Below are 24366 nucleotides of genomic sequence, written 5' to 3'. Positions count from 1 at the left end.
TGTGAGTCCAAATATCAATCTCACAGGAAATTTGGTTTATTCTCAGACTAAACCAAATATTAATTTATTAGCCTTTTGGTTTTATTCAATGATTGCAATTTCAGATGTAAGTTTGAAAGTCCTAAAATATAAAAAAGTCGAATTATTTTTTGTTCCTCTTTGTTTTTGATAGAAAATTTCTTTGAATTAATAAATTGTTTGGGTTTAAAATTCATCCAAATGTTCATTAATGATGTTTGCAAGCAGGACTGATACTCTTTATTTTCTTCATAAATATTAAAAAGTGTCGGAGTTTTGTATTACAATTTAGTGTCATAAACTATGCAAAAACTCTTAGGATTTCATATTCCTTAATTGATTGCATTCCCTTAATAACAATATGCCTATTCTACCAAAGGAATGTGTGCTAAACTAATCATTTCACTAGTTTTTTTTCAAGAGCTCTAGATCACAACAATTTTAGCATTTAACTAGCCAAATTAAAACTAAATGAAATGCGAAAGGTTAACACATCAACATTGCTCAATTAATTTTACAAACACAACGTGGATGGATGAAATCACAAACAAATACTAATCCAAAGAAGTTGCAAGCTTAGTTATAAAACATAAACAAGATACAAAAGAGTTTGAAAAGAAAATCACTCGAAGTTGTATTTGCCAAAGATCTCTCTCTCCCTTCGAAATGCTCTCCTTATTCACAATCACACACACTATGCACTTCCCACTCATATTATATCTCCACTCCCTATCAAAAGTCGTTTTTTAATAATTCAAAACAACCAAAAACCACTTCTCCAACTCCTTGAACCGTTAAAATTGAATGGAAACTATTTCTAGTTGGGTCATAGTGTCGTGGTGCTGTGATGTAGCACTGGGGTCCCATGCTCTTAGGTTTCTAGCTTCTCTTTTTTTTAGGGATCAGTGTTGTGGTGTTGTAAATATTGTGCTGTGGTGTTGCTGCAACAACTGTTACAACAACTGCTACAATAATTCTGCTATAGTTCTTTTTACGTGTCCTCTCCAATTTATTGTCATGTCAATTTTTTGTAATAAACATAGAATACAACAACATAACAACACAAAATAACATTTTATACTAGAATATACCTAATTGTTATGCATTTTGAACACTTAGCAATTATTCATTTCTTTCTCTCTCATCTCTCATTTTTTCACACATCTCAGTTTGCATCATACCCTGAATTACATTTTGACTAGTAAGTTTGTTTCGAATTTTTCTTGTGTGATTACCTTTACAATATGGGTGTCCCTATCATGCATTTTCAATGTTACAAACACGTCGGCGCTGTTTGTATTGGTAATGGATGACATTCAGGTAATCCCAATATGGGTATGGGTGTTGGGGTGGGGAGGGTGGGGGGCAACTATGACTCACATGATGTTGTGTTTTTTTGTTCATCATCTTTGGTTGTGTTTGATTGAATCAGTCGTGGAAGGTTTTTTTTAAGAAATATCGATGTTCTAGATGCATCAACTTGATTTGTTCTGCAAAAATGAGCCATGCATACGTTAGTTTGATTACACTTGAAGCATTTGAGTCGGTCTTAAGCGCTATAATGTCTGTTGTGCACCTTCTTTTTTGCATTGGATCAATTTGGGTTATGGCAAAAATTATTCTTACAAAATTTCAGATTTTGGGGCTAATTAAATTATTTTGTTGATGAAAGAAACCTGCTTGCTATTTTTACTTTCGAACAGGTTGATTTTTGCCCAAGTTAAGAATTGAAAATTCAGGATTGTGATTTTTTGTGTTTTTATTTTGCACCTTATCCTAAGCTGTTTTAGAATCTAATCATCTCCTCCTAAGAAATTTACTTCCAATATTATATCAGATAGATCTACACAAGTTCTCTTAGAAGCTAACTTATATAAAGAGATTTTGTCCACGACTGATAGTGAATATTATACAATTCTTGTAGGTTGGCAATGTACTTTTTTGTGATGTTTCATAGAGTAATTTCCAGGAAGTATAATAATTATGCTCAAACTTGATGAATGTCAAATATTTATTTTTTTAGGATCATTTTTTTTAAATCAAGCAAATTGATGTGAAATTCTCTACCTTTCTAGTAATAGCAATTTTTCATAGCACCATATGATTAAATCTTTGTTATAGTTTTGAGATTCTTTTTATTTTAACTGAGTTGAATGAGCCTAAAGGATTGTTAATTGCTTTTGGAAATTCATTGACTTGCTATAATCTGATAGCCATTCACTGCTTTAGGGTCTATTGGTAGCAGCCGCGCTTATTAAAAAGTTTTTGCGGGGAAGTTGTGTCTGTTTATTTTGTGCAGTTGTGCAATAGCTGTACTGTAGTTGTTTATGTTAAAAAGACATTTATGCTCTGTACTATTGTGTTGTTTATAACAGAATCAGTCATGGTTACACGTTATACATAAAAACATGTATCCAGTTTGAATATACATAATAAAAACTGACACCTCGCTAAACAGAGAGTAACAAAACAATCAAAATTAAAAAAAAAAATAATTAAAATAATAGTTAATATTATCATAATATTGAATTTAAAATGCAAACGATTAATTGGACGAGATAATCTCTACTACAACAAAACTCTCCATGTCTGATCATTATTGGGGTTGGAATCATCGAATTGATCCTACCACCGGAAAAAGTCACGGTTCTCTTATTTATACTTTGGACACTTATAAAATTATCTTCCATAACTATGTTGTTGTCACGAAGTAAGCAAGGAACATTGAAATCCACAGTAGTAGTATAATACTTTAGAGGTACCAGAAGACCTTGAGTTTATCTGTTCTGAAGGTTTGAAACCACACATCATAGATTCTTAGATGCAACGTTAGTAAAAAAGAATAATAGAAATACACATTTAAACTTTTATAAAGTTGTGAGGTCTCAGAGCACAAAGTAAAAACTAATGAATAATTTGTCACTACAATAGTAGAACCTAAAAAAAAAGTTATTGGTTGCCTTTAAACCATGTAATATCATGCTCGTATGTGTCACAAAAGCATATCACTACAAATGTCATCTAGAAATACCCTGACAATCATATGACCGGATAAAAAATGGATATTTGTTGCCTTTAACCACGTAAAATCATGCTCTCATGTGTCACAAAATCATATCACCACAAAAGGCCATCCAGAAAAATCCTAACTGTCATTTGACTAAAAAATAAGGGGTTCTTGGTTGCCCTTAAATCATATAATACCAAGCTCATTTGTGTAACAACACCATATCACCATAAAGACTATCCAGAAGAACCCCTAAGATCATTTATGTCATCATAAACTTAAAAAAACACACTCACACAAGAAAAAAAACTATTAATCCCACGGTTGCTAGAGACCATCCATGTGAGAGAAGAATTAAAAAAGCAATTTGCACTAAATTGAAATTTCATATGAACATTATTGAATATAACATCATTACAAAAAGCAATAATTGGTTTTCCAATGCATTACACAACCAAAGAAAATGTAGCGTACAAAAGTCTTTCACCCATTAACTATTGCACTTGTAATTTGCTCTCTCAACTCCATCATCTCCAGCACCTTCCCATCTTGTGTACAATAGTCATGTAAATCAGATTCAACTTGTGATATTGACTGGCTTAGGCGATATTCGTATGATTTGACGTGGACATGTGATTGTTCTTAATCTATATTATTTAAATTAATATCACTATGTGAAAGATTCCGACGAATGTAGTTGTGGAGAGCCATCGTAGCAACCACAATCTTCACTTTTTTGTTGAAAGCTTAGGTGAGTATATCACACAAAACAACCTTTTTCTTTTTTTCCAACCCCAAATGTCCTTTTAATAATACCATGTAAACATGAGTGCATCTTGTTAAACATTTTCGTTCTACCCAAGCTCTACATTGTTGGCTCTTTTAAAATCTGAAATATGATATTTTGTATCAGGGAATAGCTTGAGATATCCTTTTGTAATGAATATCCAATATCAATCAAATAATATTTTCCTATTGTAAGTTTAGTCGTTAGTATTGTAATGCAATAAATATTTCATTTATTCATATTCAAGCACACTAGGAGGTAGTTTCAAAAAGTTGTATTTGTGAGTTCATGTGACATTTGAATATACAACTACCGTAGGTGCTTCCTTCCTATCTGACCATCACAAAAGTGAAGTACATATTGAAATCATGTACAAACATAATGTTTTGTGTTGGTGACCCATAACGTCCAATATATGCAATTTTTTCTTTGTTAGACACATGTGTTCCATTAATTGCTCCAATACTGTCTTAGGTCATTTAATTAAGATATTATGGTTACCACAGTAAATTTAGAAGCAGATGGAGACAGAAATCTACCTTGAAATATGACATATAGCAGGGGTGTTTTGAAATGTAGGGTTTTTCAGGTCTTATAATTTTTTAGGATAAGCTGGTGAGAGCATCCATACCAACCGAAAAATACCTACTAGTTATTTATAATGAGTGTTAGAATCGCTTCATGACTTCCTGATAGGCTTATTCTCTGCTAAAGTATAAAGAGTTATGACTAACACCTCTCTTGAAGTCATCCCAGAGTAGTCATGAAGTCCATGATTCTTGTGTTGTTCTTCTAACAGACTAATGCATATGGGTTGTGTCTCATACAAAACATATTGTAAAATCTTGTCTGGTGACCCACAACCAACTCGCCAATCCATTTGTCGTTTATGTATGTGAATGTCATGCAAGGAGAGCGAGCAATATATGATTTATAATATTCATACCTTAAGCATAATAGAACCACAATTCTTCTTTTGTGTCTTTCTCTATCAATGTTATTCATTTTTTATGCAGCTAACACATAAATAACACCGAATTAGCAAGAGCTGCATTAAAAAAAAACAATGAAAACTAAAATTCCAAAAGCAATGAAAGGTTGTTCTGCCTATAAAGATGTCCAACAAATAAAACAAAATAAAATTCAAGCATAATGAAAGTAGCATAAATAATGTCTCCATAAAAATCAAACTTAATTTGTGTTCAACAAATAAAATAAAATTCAAGCACCCTGGTTGTCGTGGAAATAACTTAAGTAATTAATCCTATGGCGAGGAGCCATCGACATGAAGAACTCTCCCCTGGTCAGGTTTTCTAGCAACTTCATGTCCTCGTAAAATTTCTAGAGTTTTTTCCATAACTTGTATTCCTTATTGAATTGAAGTTGCACGTGATGTGCTAAGAGTTATTGGTGGATGAAATAACTAATTGTGAAATATGATTTCTAATGAAAACTTCTTCATTTTTTTTTGTCAACCCTTGGACGTTTGAATCGACTAGTAGATTCAACTGCATTGAGTTTATGGTTTGGGCCTTCGTTGGAGTCAGCACTTTGCTCGACATCTACATGCTCAATTCTGCCAACAAATTCTCTCTCGCTTGGTGCCCATGCATGGTCACCCATGGTCACGACTCTACCAAACATATGATCCAACTTTTCTTCAAGTCCAGCGTCAATGTTCGTTAACATAATTTTTTTGAAATTTGGCACAAACTACAAATTAATGGATTAATTGATATGTTGATGTAATTGTAAAAAAAAAGGTGGAGTGGACGTTTCATAAATTCTCACCTTCAATCTCTTGGCTCACCATTTTTCTGAAGCATCAATGGTTCACTTTGCTGGATCTCAACCCAACTCTGTGGATCCTCGCTTTAACTCTATTCGTATTTTCTAGTCATTTTTTTACTGATCCCACTTTTTTTTCAATTGCATTATATCATATTCCCTTCCTGTGTTGTCCTTGATCTTTTTTATTATATTCTAACATCATTCTTTGTTAAAATAGGTTATTGGTCTGTTTTTCAATTCCACCACTTTAAATTAGCTTCATTTCTTTATCTCACATGATAGACAAACCAATTTCTTTTATCTAACCATGACAACCACTAACATGAAAAAAATTGTGCGACATAAATGTGTGGCAGAGAATATAAGGTTTTCTCATGAAAACATGAAGCCTCTCTAAAAATTCCACAACTTGGAAAGGTAACACAAAAGAAACATCTGGAACACCATCACTGCCACCACCATCACCACTCCCAAACATTAACCATCTATACAAAACCACATCATCATCACAAATATACCACTACCACCCCATCGTCACAACCAACAAACTACCATCAACACACCAACACAACAAACATACCACCACCGCCGCCACTGCCACATCATTAACACTGATAGACCACAGCCACAACATTATCACAACCAACATACTAAACACAAACATTATTACTACCATCATATCATCAACATCAACAAACCACTCCCACCACGCCATCACAACCAACCTTAAACACATCTTCAACACCGACAGACCCTACCACAACATTATCACAATCAATACACTAAACGCCAACGCTACCACCACCACCACATCATCAACACCGACAGACCCTACCACAATATCATCACAACCAATACACTAAACACCAACACCACCACCACATCATCAACACCGATAGACCCTACCACAACATCATCACAACCAATACACTAACGCCAACACTACCACCACCACCATATCATCAACACCAACACATCACCAACCCATATCATTAACACCAACACACCACCGCCACCACCGCCGCCAACGCCACCATCGCCACCACCGCCGCCAACGCCACCACCGCCATCACCAAAATATCATTAGGAGCAATACACCACCAAATAAAACACCACCAACCACCAATAGCAAACCATCATAGTCAATAGCTGTAAAATACCAATAACAACCCATCATATACAAAAAAGCCACAAACTAATAGCCATCCACATAGACAATGACCGCAAAACACTAATAGCCACCAACATACCATTGCCGACAACCTCCAAATGTCACAGAAAAACCACAAATCTCAAAAAGCAAGCCTGAATCAATGCACTATAATGAATACTTCAATTTCTCCATTGAAGAAAGACACAAACCACAGACATCATCACCAGAAACCACAAAGAGAAAAGGGCCAAAATCTTAAAAACTAAAGGGCCAAACCACAAAGACCACAGAGATTCAAATTTCACAAAAAAAATAAATGCAATTGGGCATTACCCCTTTCTGAAAGCACAAACTCGTTATTTTTCTATAGAGCATAGCTACAACCCGACAAGAGAAATTTACACACGGCTTAAAACCACAAACGACAAAAACCGAAGTGCATAATGGCAAAAGAGAGGGTAGAAATTACCAGAGGACAACGAAGAACAAGGGGAACCAACGAAGAAGGCAATGAAGCCATTTTCCCATCGCTAAAGAGGAGGAGAAATTACTAAGGGAAAGACGCCAGAGAGGAAAGGGGAGTAGGGCAGAGGAGAGGAATTAGCCTGGGCAGAGACGCCAGAGAGGAGAAAGAGGAGCGGGGCAGCCATTTTCCCACCACGAGAGAGGGTGAGGAGTAACCTAGGGCAGAGATGCACGAGAGGAGTGGGGTAGAGGAGAGGCGCGAGAGGAATCACCCAGGGCAGCGAAGTAATAGCCATGTGAAAAAACTCGCGATGTGGGTTTGAAAGAAATTATTAGGATAAGCTGCGCACCATGATTTTCAAACAACGATTTTAGTGTTTTCAAAACTTGCCGCAGCAAAAAGGCTACCCCAAACGCGCCTTAGTCTCGAATTCCTTGGAGAAGCCTTGATTTATTGTAATCCCAGACCTCTTATTATTTCCTCATTGCGACTAATTTATTGCATCTCATTGTTTCATACAATGCCTTGTCACATCTAGCTTCGTTTTTATGGATATAAATGCGTGGAAATTCTGAGGCATTAACTTGACTCTTATTGCTTATGTGCAAGGAGAAATGAAAGTTCTAGTTTTTGAGTGGAGATTAGAGTATTATGAGAAATGTCTTATTAGGATTTTTTGTGAGCTATAACTAGAACCATTGAAATGTGTAAAAGTTATTGATTGTTGAAATTTAAAATAAAATCCTAATTTTCATTAATCATTATCTACGTACTAGTTCGATATATATTTTTTGAGCATTTTGCAAGTCTTAACGACTAATATTGAAGGTAAGTCTTCTTGCACTGGCCAAAAGCCTAAATCTTCCTTTGGGTTTTTTTTCATTTTGTTCTTTCTATTAATTTGTTTGGCGATCAGTTTTGTTCAGTTGAAAACTTGTCAAGTATTATGCATACTAGATTTTTTTCTTTTCGTAATGTGGTGTTCGAGCATTATTAAATTTTATATATTTTTATTATTTTCTTGTGAAGCTGCAAATTTTGGACACTATTAAATTATTCTTTGGAATGACAGAAACATCTTTGCTATTTTTACATTAACAATGACCAACTCTTTTTAAAGTAAAGAGTTGGTAAGTTGCCATCTATTTTGTGATTTTTTTTATATATTTTCATTAACGTGCTGCTCATTCCTAAGTTGCATTATTAAACCTAGATCTTAAGACGTCTTGCATCATACAAATTCTTTTTGTATCGCAATTTGTCAGCTAGTATAACACCTAAATGGATCATTTCATCATGTCACGAAACCCATCACCTAAGTGTATCAATTGACAACCATATGCCATGAAAACTACTCAAATGACTATTTCATTGTTCTCTGACTTTGGAGATCTGGTCATTTCTACCCTACAGCATTCTCTAATTAGTTTCACTTCCATGACATTGTCATGAGGCCACAATTAAGTAGTTTGACTTCCATGACACGGTCATGAAGCCACGATTTAGGGTGTGTTTGGGGCAGCTTATAAGTGCGGGCGGCGTTTTGAGAACGCTGCCCCGTCATTTGTTTTGTGTGTTGGAGAAACTTATTCAAAAATGCCGTTTTTCATTCCTTAATAAACGGGGCCGCGGGATCGACCCCGCGGCCCGTGTTTCGACCGTTATTCCTCCTGTGCCCTTTGAAGTTGTTCGTCTCCTCTCTCGCTCGATCTCTCTCTCCTCCTCTCAGGTTTCACCCGAAGCCATCACCTACCTTCCCCTTCACCCTCCTTTTGAGTCTGAAACCCTGCAGCCGCAATTGGAGCTAGCTGGGAAGGCAACTATGGTATTGCGGCTTACAACGATCTCAGAAACTCTCTTATATCTTCTTTTTCACTCCACTCCTACCCGTAACCCTCGTCTTTCTCTCCCTTCCTCCCACCCATTTCTTGCACTGCAGCAAACGTAAAGGAAATTTATACATTGACGCAATTTGAGGACAAATCCAAGGCCTTTGCCCACTCGCACCTTGGTGGCTTCAAGAAGGTGACCCCCTTGCTCGTGGAATTGCTTCTTTGGAAGGCGGTGGTGACAGAGAAGCCCATCAACAATTGAATGGTATATATGTAAATTTCCCTTTACTATTTGGTTAGGGTACTGGATTTCATATTATTAGAGAGTGCTTATTTACTAGAATGATCTCTAAGAATGTTCAATTAAGTATTCTTGCCTTTATTTGTGGATTTTCTTCTTGTCTTGAGCTTTTTCCCTCCCCTGTTTACTCATTTCATATACTAAGCTTCTTAAATTAAAGGCTTGTTTCCCACAGAGCTTGCCTTTCACATCCATTTTTATTTAAATTAAATGCATCAGAAGAAAAAAAATCCTCAACAGAAACCCTATGTGAGAATTGCAATTTTCTTATCATGAAGATAACCACAGCAGGAAATGAGCTTTATAATGGTTAACTTTATACTAACATTCATAATGGCCAACTTTTTTTTAAATGAAATAGTTTCAGCCCATTTACTCGAACTATTTAACATGTTTCAATAAATTGATTCATTAGCTCTCATCAATATAATTTTTTTAAATGGAGTTGAAATTTTAAGGACAACTTTGGATAGTAATTTAGAAAGTAGTATGGTTATGCATATTTGGAATATACTTTGTATTACTTAAATGCTCGAAAGGGCTATCATCTTTGTTCGTCCAATATTTTTGAGATTACTGTCAACTTTAACGTCATCATTAACCATTACTTTAGCTCTTTGGGTTATGAATCAATCTTTGTGAATTTTTCTATATCATAGTCACTGTACTTTTTTTTGATAAATTTGATGGCCTTGCTTTTATAGTACTTTCCTCTTTACTATCATGTTATATTATACAATATTATCTCTCTACTTATTCTTTACTGTGGAAGTTGGTTTCAGGCCATTTATTTTAATTTGAATTTGTTTCCTTATTCTCCAAATTCGATGATTTGGCTCTTATATTCAATCGAAAGTAGCATTATTCGGATCAGGGGCAGAATAGTCATTTATCCATAAAACAATTGCAAATTAACTGTTTTCCAAACACAAAAATGAAACAGCCAACCAGCTTATCCGAATCAGCAGATTATCGGGATAAGCTGCTTATCTGAATAAGTTGGATAAGTTGGATACGTTACAGTTGCCCCAAACAGGCCCTTAGTGGAACCTACCTCCTCAAAAAAATGTTACTCTTTAAGAATAGCCAATCTCCATTGCTGAATGACCGTGAAGTATCAAACGGATTTTCATTTCTGTTCATTTTTTCTTGTGAAGTAATGTTCGGCTTGCTCTATTTTTAAGATCATAGGTTCCCCTGTGTGAATTTTCTTATTCTCTTTTAAAATAAATTGGAGCTAAATTTCAATCGTGTTCTTAACTAACTACAGGTTGTGTATAATGCAAACAACCTCTCAAGAATAGTTGATAAGAGGAGAAGTTTACAAAACTGGCTTGATTATTATGAAAATAAATACAGAAGAAAATCTGCATCAAGGCCAAAAACCAAGGTTCGTTATAGCCTCTGATGACATTTTTTAAACTTCCTTTAGTCTTTATCAACGTAAGTATATGATCTTCTAAAATATTGCAGACTGGATTCTGGGGTTTATGGGGAACGTCTGTGGATGCTATCGACTACTATGCTGCTAAGATAGAAGACCTATTAAACAAAGTAAGTCTTGTCATTTTTGTCTGGAAGTAGATGAACGGCGCTACTCTCATAGTTATTATCTTCTATAGTTGGTTTGGCTTAAGCGCTCGTATCTTGCTGATTTCTACTATTTCATAAAAGAGGAATATATATTTCACTAGAACACATCGCAAAATTTTGAACTGCTTTCTTTTTTGTTTTGTGGAGAAGGAGCCATGGGGAAAATCTTAGCTAGAAGAAACATTGTTTGTTTATTAATAGCCTCTTTCCCCAAGGGTGAAGCTGCTTCAGACCACCATGACTATTAACTATCATATTTAAAAGGCCCTTTTTACTAGCCGAAGTCATTGTTAGTTAACTAATTGTCTGCTTTGGGAAACTTTTTTGCTGTTTTACCTTTTCAATTGTTGCTGCAAATCTGTTTAGTTACTACTTTTCACTTCTTAGAAATTTTTGTGGAAAACAATTATTTACAATCATGTTAGAATGCAGTAGTTGTAAAAATGCTTTTCAATTTCTTTAGAAAAAAAAAATTATGATACACAGCACATTTTATAAAAGATGAGTTCCTCATAACAGATTTACATTTGTCTTTATAAAAGGCGCAACTGCTCCAATCAGGCTATAATTTGGAGAATATCCGAGTGTAAAGTTGCCATATTGATAAGTTTAGTAAGCCTTAAGCGTTGATGGTGAACCTTCTTTTAATCATGACAAGGTAGTTACCTCCCAGCCAGAAGGTAGATTAGAACAACTTAAAAGAAACATTATAACAAAAAGAATCCAGCCATAAGAAAGCATAATAGTTGGTCCATAAAAGCCATAAGAGCTGAACAGTGCTCTAGATTAAATGGTTTGCAGATTTATTCACCACATGCGTGTGAGCATATATATATATATATATATATCAAGCGGATGGGTCGTCTTTCTGCTCTGCTAGGGTTTCGCCTTATGGCGAACCCTAGCGTCTGCTACGCTTTCGCCGTCTACTTTGTCTGGTCGCAGCGGTTTCTCTGTCTGTCGCAGCGATTGCGTCTGGTCGCAGCGATTCATTGTCTGCTTCGTCTCGTCTCGTTGCTCGAAAACGGACGACAGTTTCGCGTCTGCTTCGTCTCGTGTCCCGTTCGTCGTGCTTGAAGACGGACAACATTTTCACGTTTGCTTTGTCTCGCATCCCATTCGTCGTGCTCGAAGACGGATAGCATTTTCACGTCTGCTTCGTTTCGCGTCCCGTTTGTCATGCTCGAAGACAGACGACATTTTCACGTTTGCTTCATCTCGCATCCCGTTCGTTGGCGGCTGTCGGCAAGCTGCGACATTCTGCTGTGCTTCACGCTAATGGCCTTAGGGTTTTCCTACACCGCCGCACTCGCCAGTGATAATCCCGCCAAATCTTCCAATGCTACAGTGGTTCAGAAATGCAGCTCCTCTTTCCACCTTGTGGATAGTCCAATGTTCCCGCAATTGTATCATGATTTTGTTGCAGAACATGGAGATTGCAATCTCATATGCTACAGTGGTTCAGAAATGCAGCTCCTCTTTCCAACTTGTGGATAGTCCAATGTTCCCGTAGTTGTATCATGATTCTGTTGCAGAACATGGAGATTGCAATCTCATCAAAAAAAAGTTGAGAAAAAGGCGGGCAAACCAGCACTTTTCTTCTCTGACGCTGAAATTTCAACCCGTGCAGAAAAATATAAATTTTTACTAGTTTGAAAGTTCTAATTAGGTCTCCCTAAGATAAAGATTATCAGAAAGGTTTTTGAAGATTTCAAACTAGTTGGGGTATGGCAGGTGTGTCTTTTCAATGGAAGATATGTTATGATGCAACTGAGCATAAAATAAAATTACACAAGGATTTTTTCAAAAAAAAATCATCACAATCGAGGGCAATCATATGAAATTGCTCAAATGGACCCCTGATTTTGATCTCAGTTAGTTAAAAACCCTCATTTGCCCCTATCTGGTTCTCATTACTTGAACTCAAGCTTCAATTCTGTGACCTACCTATCTTATATGCAATTGAGACTATCCTTGGAAAACCTTTGCGGGTAGACACATTTATAATTCATTTCTCAATGTCCTCTATTGCAAGGATTTGGATTGAAATGGATATTACACTACCAGATGTAGAAGAAGTCTGACTTGGCTCTGCTCACAATGGTTATTGACAAAAAATCATTATGGAACAAAAACCTTACTACTGCAGGCACTGCAAGATATTTGGACACCCGCAAAAGAAATGTTTCAGATTTCATCCATAGTTGAGAACCAATAGTCAAAAGCAGGAACATGCTGTTAGTACACCCCACGTGCTTGAACGCCCTCCCAGCAAACCTGATGACAACCAACCTTAGAAGGGAATCACCACAAGACAGGGAATGGTGTCTGCTCTTGGGAACCCTTCTCCTGTCCATACTATAAGGGATAATGTTTGGACCAAAAGTCAGGATAGCCTCGCAGCTCCTATTCAGGAAGCATCAAGTGCAGAAGTGATAATTCACATTTCACATACACTGGAGCATATCGTTGTGACAACGACTATCTTTCCTTCTACTGTGGTTCTAATCAGATCGAGGATCACATGAGCAAGTTTTCAGATGAAGCATGATAGGTTTACACTTCTCGGCGAAAGAAGAAGGCTGACACACTCAAACTTGAAAACTTAATAGATGATACTTTGGTTACTCCTGGCAATGACACAACACTTCAAAGTTTGTTATCTGACTCCGCACCTAAAACTAGTGGAAGTGGTAGCACTAAACTGGTTCGTCCCTAGCTATTTGTTTTCTGCATATTTTAAATTTTTTGAGTCTATCACACAACACACACACACACACACACACACACACACACACACACACACACACACACACATATATATATATATTTGAAAAGACAAAATTCATTGATATAAAAGAGAGGATACAAATGTTTTAGTGAGTGGGTACAAAGAACCCACTCACAGGGATTACAACTTACTCAAAAAAGACATAAACCACACAAAATCCCCAAAAATATATAAAAAAAAAAGAAAAAAACTCCTAATCATGGTGAATTTACCGCTTCTCCTTCCCCTGCATCTAGGTAGGGAGTCCAGCAACATACTAAGATGTGGGCTTCTGCCTGAAACTATGAGGAAGTCATCCTAAGAATTACTGAGATTTAACATTCATTTTTCTTCTTCCTAGATTTGTAAACCCGTCAATCATCTGCCAGAGGTAGTCCCGTTTGAACAATAGGTGGATCTTCGATGGAGAGCTCACCCAGGGGGGTATGTTGATTCGTAAACTACTGATTTTACTCAGCTTGCAACACACCTTGATCATGACACTCCTATAGAACTTCTGTGAGAACTTGAGTACTCTCTTCTCTCACAATAGGTGGTTCCAAGATAGTGCGACTGACATATGCTATAACAAAATTCATAGTATTTGTGATCTGAGGAAGAACTGCCTCAACAACGGTAGACGAAAGCTGCTGATCTGGTTGGTGAGGAGTAGCCTTATGAGTCAGATTTTCATTCAACATTTCTGGAAGATTAACAGTGTACATTATATTTTCCTTCACATAGATGATGTTGTTAGGACCTACCGATCTCAAATGCGGGTGAAGCCTGAAGCATTTGACAGGGGTGTGCCCAGACAATTTACAATGATTGCAGTAGTATGTTTTTTGTTATGCAATAATTGACTGCCAATACCCATTGTGGGCAGTACCAAGCCATATTTCGTTCACATCAGAGAGTGTGATATCCCTTTCAACAAGAATTCTTGCAACCAAAGGCCTGATTATATTTAAAGTGGGTGTATCCAATTTCATAGAATAGAGGACTTGGTGATTGAAGTAGTCGAACTTTAGGCCAGGTAGTTTAAACCATATTGGAACTATAGGTGGTTCTTGGTTAGGGTCAAATTCAGGAGACCACTTAAGCAGTTTCATATATTTCCCATCTATTTTCATAAACTTTTTGGAAAATATTTTGACATAGTCTTCCACTTTAGATAATTGTATCATCACATGTCTCCCATCAAAGAGGTCAACCTTCAAAAGTCCCAATAGTTTAATTAATTAAATTTATATAATTAAAACTTATATAAAATCAAATAACTCACCTTCTTACAACTCAGTTTGATCCCCACCCGCACGCACGCGAGCCTCCTCCTCCTACCTTTGAGCACTGCTCCACTTCAACGCTGCACGATGAGCCAATCTCCTCTCTCCTTCCTTTGGCTAAGATTTAACACGATAGTGATGTCGCATATGAGGCTCCTCCTTGATGTCATGGTTTTTCCTCTTCCCTTGGCTAAGGTTTCCTCCTTCAGCCACGTAAGAATCGAAACCTCCCTTGCACGCAAGTGGTGACTTCTTCCCTTGCTCCTCTTTCTTCTTCTTCCCTCTTCCTTCTTCTCTTCCTATCAGCTAGTGCACGCAAAAAAGTTTTTCCTTTTCACAATCTCCCACTCTTGATATCGTTGTGCTCTCTCTTTCTCTCTATCTCAATTCGTCTGTGTGAGCCTCCTTAAGTGAAAATTTCGAGACGATTATTCAATCCCACTTATTTTTTTAATTATTATTTTTGTTTTTAAAATTTCAGTTATTACTATCTCACATCCTTATAAAAATTTTGCCCTCAAAATTTGAAAATATTGAAATAAAAGTAAATATACCTTAATTGAAGAGTTGGGGATATCTTTCTTGAATATTTGAAATTTTCTCCCAAGTAACTTCATTTTTTGATCTATGTCTCCAAATAGTTTTTAAAATTAGAATTTCTCTATTACGAAGGTTCTTCAAATCATAATTCAATATCTTTTCAGGCTCTTCTATACATGTCAATTCATATTGTATCTACACTAAATCTACAATAATTATATGAGGCTCATCTGCAATATACTTCCTAAGTGAAGAATTATGGAATACATTATGCACTCCTTGCATATAAGCTAATAAGGCCAATTAACAAGCCTCATGTCCAATCCTCTTCACAATCTCATATGGGCCTACATATCTAGAGCATAAATTTCTTGTCTTTAATTCTTTGAATACACTTCAAAGGACTAATTTTAATACAGACAAACTCTCCAACTTCAAACTCGACAGTTTTATGCTTGGCATTGTAATATTTTATATACTATCTTGCACTATTTTTAATCTGTCTCAGATCAGTCTAATAATTTTAGTAGCATCATCAAACAAAACATTTCCAACGACTTTTTTTTCACTGGTTTCAGCTTATCATAAAAGTGTCCTGAATTTTCTCCCACACAAAACTTCATATGAAGTCATCCAAATAATAATTTGATAATTGTTATTGTAAGCAAATTCTACCAAGGGTATATGTAATTCCCATCGCTCACCAAAATCAAGGATACATAACCTTAATAGATCATCTGAAATTTGAATAGTTTTTTTTCTGATTGGTTGTACTAAAAGTTAATATGATGCCCAAAGTTTCCTGAATTTTCTTCCACAATATGGAAGTAAATTTTTCATCTCTGTAAGAGAAAATAGATTTTGACACTCCAGACAACCTTGCATTTGATCCACTTATAATTTAACCAATTTTTCAGTAGGATTTTTCTGTCTAATATAGAAAAAATGGGAAAACTTAGTCAATTTGTCAACAAATATTCAAATAACATCACGACTCTAATGTGATCTAAGTAATCTCATCATAAAGTCCATAATAATCTCCTCTCATTTCCACTCATGTATAGGAAAAGGTTGTAACTGACCTCGAGGATGTTGATGTTCTGCCTTCACTCACTGACATGTTGGAAACCTAAACACAAATTCTGCTACACTCCTCTTTAATCATGGCCACCAAAATATTTTTTTGAGGCCTTGATAAATTTTATTACTCTCTGGGAGAATAGCATAACTAGAAAAGTGTGCCTCTAGAATTTTCTATCTCAAACTATCAGTATCTAGAACATAAATATCACATTTATATCTCAATGGTCCATTCGTATCTAACATATGATTCTCCAAATTTTCAGCCTTGACTTGATCCAAAATCTTCTTAACAGTGATATCCGTAGTCAGTAAATCTTTGATTCTGCCCCTCAAGGTGATTGTACAGACAACAAAAATAAACCATAATGTCATTACCATAACGATTCACAGATCATTTTAGCCTCTCAAAATCCTTAAGTAATTGTTCCTCCTAAGTGAAGACATGGTTCAATTTACCTGAAGCCTTCTTACTCAATCCATCTGCCACCATATTTTTCCTTTTATGGGTGGTATTCTATGTCTAAGTCATCGCCTTTAATGAATTCCACCGTCACGTTTGTCTCAAATTCAATTCTTTCTGAGTAAAGCTGTACTTCAAACTTTGATGATCAACAAATATCTCACATCTAACTCCATATAAGTAGTGCCGTCAAATCTTAAATGTGAAAACAATAAACTAGCTCCAAGTCATGGGTAGGATAGTTCTTTTCATGGTTATTCAGTTGTCTTGAAACATAAACAACCTTGTTGCATAAATACACAACCCAAACCTTTTAATGAGAGATCACTAAAAATCTAAAACCCATATGTTACCTGAAAGAACCATTAATCCTGGAGCAGAGATTAAATAAATCTTTAGCTTCTAGAAAGCCTCCTTATAAAGATTTGATCATTTTAACTTCATTGTCTTTTGAGTTCAGTTAGATAGTGGCATAACAATTTGTGAAAATACCTCTATAAATCTCCGGTAATTACCAATCAATCTTAGAAAACTTCTGACTTCAATAATAGTAGTAAATGTTGGCCAATTTGTAATTACCTTAATCTTAATCTGGTCCACATATGTGTTCTCCACTGAAAATATGCCAAAAAAAACCACACTTTCAAGTCAAAATTCACATTTAGAAAATTTGTCATATAGTGTAATCTCTTTCAAAACCTATAGAACAATATGCAAATAATTTGTATGGTTAACTTCATCTCTAGAATATACTAGGATATAGTTTATAAAAAAAATTACAAAAGTATCCAAAAATTATTTGAAAATTATATTCATCAGATTTGTAAAAACTGTTGAAACATTAGTCAGTCCAAATGACATCACCACAAATTCATACTGTTCATATCTAGCCCTAAGCTTTCTTCGTTATATCTTCATCTTTAATCCTCAAATAGCGATATTGACCATAGATTAATATTTGAAAATAAAGAAGCCCATTCGAATTGTCAAACATGTCATCAATCATTGGTAGCGAATATTTGTTTTTAACTGTAAGCTTATTCAACTCTCTATAGTCAATACACATTCTTAATTTCCCATCATTCTTCTTCATAAATAGCACTGAAGCTCCTTAAGGTGAGGTGCTTGACCTGATAAACCCCTTATCTTTAAATTCTTACAGTTGACTTTCAACGTCATGCAACTCCTTAACTATCATTCTTTAGAGCGCCCTAGATATTGTAACACCCAAATTTCAAAAATCAGGTAAAGAATTTATTTTAAAAATATTCCAAAATTTTTATTTCTTGAATTTCAACCGATTTATTTTTATAAAATTCTATACATGAAATCGATCAATGCGATATAAAATACAATGCATGATTTATGAACAGAATGGAAGATTTAAAATTTGAAAGTTATATGTTTTATTAAATTAATTAAACTTAATTAAATCCCTAATTTCCGCATATACATGGTAGCCAACCAACCTTCACACATTTATTTGCTGGTTTTGTTTGAATAGGATCCTCCAGTGCCTTCGCATTCTTCCCCTCTCTTCTGATTTCCTTCGCTCTCCCTTATTCTCCACTCCTTTACTTTAGTGGCTCGACAGAAGGATACCCGTGACCCTGCATTATAGCAGAGGGGCGAGCGACAAGTTTGGGAGCCGCAAGTTGTGATTCGAGGCTCCGGGGTGATTTATGTAAGCATGAAACTCACTTTAGCATCATTTGAAACATTTCTTTCCTTCCTAGCCCTTTCATTTTGACTTTTGCCTCATTTTTCTTGTATTTTTTGTTTTTTGGTAGCCGTCTAACACGTCAAACTTATGTTAGAAGCATCAACTGTGGTTCGTGAGCTTTCGTAATAAGTTTAAACATGAAATCAGCAAAGGGGAGGTGAGTTTTGAGGTTGTAGGAACAATTGGGGAGAAAATAGACACTTTCAGAACGGTCGGTTATGCCGAGAAATTTGTTCGAGATATGTTTTGGCAAATAAGGCATGTTTTGGGTTTAATTATGAAATGAGAAAAGTTTCTTCCTACAATGCTTATAAATTCCCAAGTTGTTTATACAGGGCGATGGGCTTGAGATGAGTGCGAGGAAACTCATTGTAGGACTGCTCTGTCAAGTTAGATAAAATAATCTTGTGTTAATTTAAGAAAAAATATCTTCTAAAAGTTTTAATGTGATTTGACATTCGACATTGATGCATTTAAAAATTCTTGCATATTATGGATGAATGTATGCAAGTAAATGTATGAATACATGTTGACTTCTTTTAAAATATTTATGATGATATGTTATGCAATGATACATTGTAGATATTCTATAATAACTGGATAAATAACTAAATAAATAAATGAATTGAAATAGTGGCAGTGGTTCGATGATTCGTCATGACAACCCTTTTCGTCTTTAAGAGTCGAAGAACCAAACCTATCTCTTCGTTCGTAATAGATCGAGAGAGCGAGAGAGAAGCGAGAGAGAGAGACATAGAGGAAGAATTCTTCGTTCGTAATAGATCGAGAGAGCGAGAGAGAGAGACATAGAGGAAGAAGAGGAGTGGAGGTTTTTTTGCAGGCTCCGATCTGTAGAGGAGACGATGTCACGGCTTGCTGGTAGAAGTTGAACGAGGAAGGTTTGTGCAGTTTTTCCCTATCATGTGAAGCCTACCACGCTCATCGGCCTCAAGCAGTGGAAAAGGGTGATAAGCTCTTCGTTAACATTGAAGTTGGGCCCCGAGCAAAGGAGGGGAGTGAGGAAGAGGCTTGTGCATGATCTGTGCGGCACGCCTTGCATACGGGAAAAAGAGAGGTCGGCGATTTGAGCCCTAACGAGCAGACGATGAAGTCAAGGTCATCGTTGTCGGGCAGGAAGCGCCCTGTTTGAGTTTAGGCTCGTCGAAGGTGAGATTTTATTATGCACGAAGTAGGAGAAGTGTTGAGCTGAGAAAAGGGGAGAGGGGAATCCGTGAAGGGTGTGTCATTTGCATTAATATAAAAATAAAAGTACAAAATGGAGCTATAAAAGCTACAAAAAAAAGCCTCGTGGTTGGCATCATCGTCAACCACGCTCAGAAAATCGGGGTCACAAGTGTGAGCCTCATAAAAGAAAGACCTATCCAAAGAGATCCTAGCATAAAAATGAGTCGTTTTGTTACAATTCTATGGGCAGAAAAGAAAAGGACATTCTTAAGGTCCCTTAAAAAGAGAAACTCTATACTCATGGTATTTTGTTGTTGTCGTCTTTTTTTCCTTTACCAATTCTAGTAGAGAGTTAACGACTGTAGCCTTGTCACTTTTAATAATTAGACCTCCCATTTTGAACAGCCAAGGCTCCATTAATTTGCTAAGGAAGATTTGATGGCATTTCTGGGACAACACTTCCGCCTTAGAGAAAGGGGAGATCGAAAATGTCTTTTTAAGATAAGGGATTTAAATAATAGTATTTTATAAATTTAATAAACTATTAATTATTAATTATTGATAGTAAAGTTTAATTAAATCAGGATTCTAGCAATCGAAACTTCAGATTTGGATCGAGTAGAGGGTGATGGTAGTGAAGAAAAGTTAAGGTGAGTTAAGATTTTAACATATTACATTTCAATTTAATATATATGTCTAAATATCAATATATTAATAATATTTTTGGTTTAATCCAAATTTTGATAATATAATCAAGAGAGGTGATCAAGGAGCAAACAAATAAAATTAATTGAGGTAAGTTCTATTTATATATCTTTTAATTTAAAAGATATATTAATACCTAAAACAACATTTAATTGGAAAATACTTTAGACTTTTGGGTAAGAGAAATCATGAAGTGATAAAATATTATGTTTTACCTTTTTAAACACCATGATCATGAAGTGATAAAATATTATGTTTTGCCTTTTTAAACACCATATAAAGGACATCAAGGATTAAGGGGCTACAAGGATTATAAAAAAAGGGGTTAGGTGAGTGCTTATACTTTTAAATTATAGTAATATTTAATTTCTTCTAACTTGATTTATTTTATGACTTGCTTAGATAGATTTTACTAGCTTTTAAACTTAATTTGATAAAATTGAGTGTATGTCACTGATATTTGCATCTCATTTAAATACATAGTTTAGGTTATTGAATGATATGATAAAAATGATATTTATTATTTTTGTTGCTTGTATGTGCATATTTGGCTATGATTGAGCACTTTTTTATGGTTATAGCGGGTGAATACTAAGGTACTCGTGCACGTAAATAAAAAAATTTATTGATATTGATAACCGTTAAGTTGTATAATTTTTTAGATAGTGCTTCTGTGATAGTTTTATACAAATCAAGAAATGATAGTTATATGTAAATGATATAGTAAGACAGTGAATAATTAAAATCCCCTTGAGTGATCATGTTAGGTAGTACAATCTGTCAAATGTTATTATATTTTTTTACACAGTTTATTTAACATGAAGATTGTCTCTCTTTTTATTAAATTGCTATAATTCAGAAGCATGAGTATTCACTAGCTGTGTTTAGTTAACTTTTCAAGTTTAATTAATTTATTATAAGATGAATGATAAACGAGAAAATGTTTATAGACATCATAAACAACCAAAACTGAGGTAAAATTTAATTGTATTGTTTTAATTCATTTTTTGGCTCTTTCATTAATAAAATCTTATAGAAATTTAATGTTTTTATCGTCCGACCATCTGCACACACCTTGATTAAGTCCAAACTTTGGGTCGGGTCATGACAAAATTGGTATCAGAGCAGGTTTAGGATTAAGATTAATTAATGCAATCTTGATGAAAAAGCGAGTAGGATAATTACAAGAAAATTTAATTATAATAAAATTTGAAAATTTAAATTAGCACTAATTAAATAATTATTCTAATCAGGCAAATGGATGCACCTGAGACGATAGAAGAGACAAGTCCAGTTGGAAATGAAGAAGTACTGCAGTTTGTTAATGTTAATACAAATGTTTTGATCAAGATGATGGCGACGATGACTCAGTTGATTCAAGAGTCTATGTCATAGCTTATAGGAAGTGATATAGTTGTAGTGGATAAGTATTTAAATATATTTCAAGATCCACGTCCATATTTGTTCAAGGGAACTGAAGATCTGATTGGAGCAGAGAACTGACTAATGAGGATAGAAAAGATAATAGATAGCATGACGTGCCCTGATAAAAGAAGAATACCTTTAGCTACATTTGTGTTGGATAGAGAAACCGAAAAGTGGTTGTGTGGGCAGTGCTAAGACAAGTTAGGGGACATGTCCAACATGAGGATAAGTTAGGAAGAGTTCGTGGAGCTTGCTAAGGAGAGGGTTGTTTTCTTATCTACTTGAAAACATATGTTGGACGAATTCATCAAGTTGGTGAAGGGAGAAAAGACCGTCATGCAGTATGAAATAGACAAGGTATGCTCTACAATTGATAGAGAAGATATTAGATAGCATGGTGTGCCTTGATGAAAGAAGAGTACCTTTAGCTACATCTGTGTTGGATGGAGAAACTGAAAGACAGTTGTGTGGGTAGCGTTAAGACAAGTTACGGGACATAACCAATGTGAGGATAAGTTGGGAAGAGTTTGTGAAGCTTTTTAAAGAGTGGTTTGTTCCCTTATCCGCTCAAAGATGGATGCAGGACAAATTCATCAAGTTGGTGCATGGAGAAAAAGGCCATCATGCAGTATGAAACAAAAAAGGTATGCCCCACATGTGATAGCTAATGCAGAAGAGAAATGTTACAGATCTCTTTTGGTATCAAAGGATTCGATCAAACAGTCATTGGTGCCTTTGGACATTTGATAACTATTCAGTGTTACTGGAGTAGGCTAGATGAGTTGAGATTGATTTCCAGCTTATTCAGATGCGTAAGGAGATAAATAAGAGGAAGTGTTGATGCATGAGAGCATGTGGATCAATCTGAAGGATTCAATGTGAAGAAGTTCAAGTTCATTTCTGATAGATTCAGTGGTGACAGTTCTCGTAGTGCCATAGCTACTTGTGCTAAGTGTGGAAACCAGCATAAGGGTGAATGTTTGTTGGGCTCACATACATGTCACTATTGTCGCCAGTATGGTCACATGGCCAGATATTGCCCTTCACTTGGCCGGAAATCATCAAAAGAACAAAAACCAGTTGGAGCCTTCACAGAAGATTGTAGGCGGGCAGAGAAAGATAAAGTGTTCAACTTCTGCTCCTACATTAAGTTCAACTAGGACAATCAGTTCGGCCTAGAATTTATTCTCTTAATAGTATAGCCTGAAAAACCTAATGTTGATATTCATGCTACTAAGCATAGACGAGTATTATGTTTTATTGCATATCGTAGGATGTGTGTCATGTTGTTGCTATATTTCCTCGCTTCATATGTGATATTACTCTATTTCAGTTGATGGGAGCAGTTTTTGAGTTATTTTTATATAAGACATTTATTTTATTGTATCCACTTCATTTTAAAGAACGAGATATAAACTTTTAATGACATTTTATGGTTGGTTCATATGTTTCCCTACATTGATTTGAAACTTGGCAGACATTGTAAAATTTGAGGATGAAATTTTAATAAGGAGAGGAGATTGTTTTAATTGGAAAAAAAATAATTAAATAAATAAAAAAATCGAAATGGTAGCAATGGTTTGATGAATTGTCATGATTGTACCATTCGTCTTTTAAGAGTTGAAGAACCAAACCGATCTCTTCGTTTGTAACAGATCGAGAGAACGAAAGAGAGAGAGATAAGGAGGAAGGATAAGAGGAGTGGAGGCCAGGCTTACAGGCTTCCTGCAGGTTCCGATCTGTAGAGGAGACGACGTTACGGCTTGCGGGTAGAAGTCGAACGAAGAGGAAGTTTCGTGCAATTTTTTCCTACGTGCGAAGCCTACCAGGCTCATCGGCCTCGAGCGATGGAAAAGGGAGATCAGCTCTTCTATAACAATGAAGTCAAGCCCCGAGCGAAGGAGGGAATTGAGGAAGAGGTGTGTGCGTGATCTGTGCGGCGCACCTTGCACTACAGGAAGAAGAGCGGCCAGCAATTTGACCCCTAGTGAGCAGACGAGGAAGTTGAGGTCGTCGTTGTCGGGCAGGAAGCTCCCCCTTGAGTTTTACAGGTCCGACTGTCTGATTATTACATCAGTACTACTTACTACGCACTTAGGAGAACCTGCGTACCCAATAAAATCACGTCACGTATCTCGCGCGACGTTGAGTTTTACAGGTCCGACTGTCTGATTATTACATGTGCGTACCCAATAAAATCACGTCACCTATCTCGCGCGACACCAAAAAAAAAAAAAAACA

General features: G+C 35.7%; 1 protein-coding gene across 1 annotated transcript in view; it reads left to right on the top strand.

Moving 5' to 3' along the window:
* The window catches only part of LOC110025594 (CSC1-like protein At4g02900), a gene marked incomplete at its 5' end in the record, with an annotated part of 87811 nt that overhangs the window by 39222 nt on the left and 24223 nt on the right, over nucleotides 1-24366 (top strand). The window contains 2 exon segments of the mRNA XM_020726154.1: nucleotides 10626-10745; nucleotides 10829-10909. Of these exon segments, the coding sequence (XP_020581813.1) occupies nucleotides 10626-10745; nucleotides 10829-10909 (201 nt within the window).

Source organism: Phalaenopsis equestris, unplaced genomic scaffold, assembly GCF_001263595.1.
Source record: "Phalaenopsis equestris unplaced genomic scaffold, ASM126359v1 Scaffold000311, whole genome shotgun sequence".
NCBI classification, from domain to species: Eukaryota; Viridiplantae; Streptophyta; class Magnoliopsida; order Asparagales; family Orchidaceae; genus Phalaenopsis; species Phalaenopsis equestris.
The sequence above is the reverse complement of the archived record's forward strand: the minus strand, read 5'-3'. Positions and strand labels throughout refer to the sequence as shown.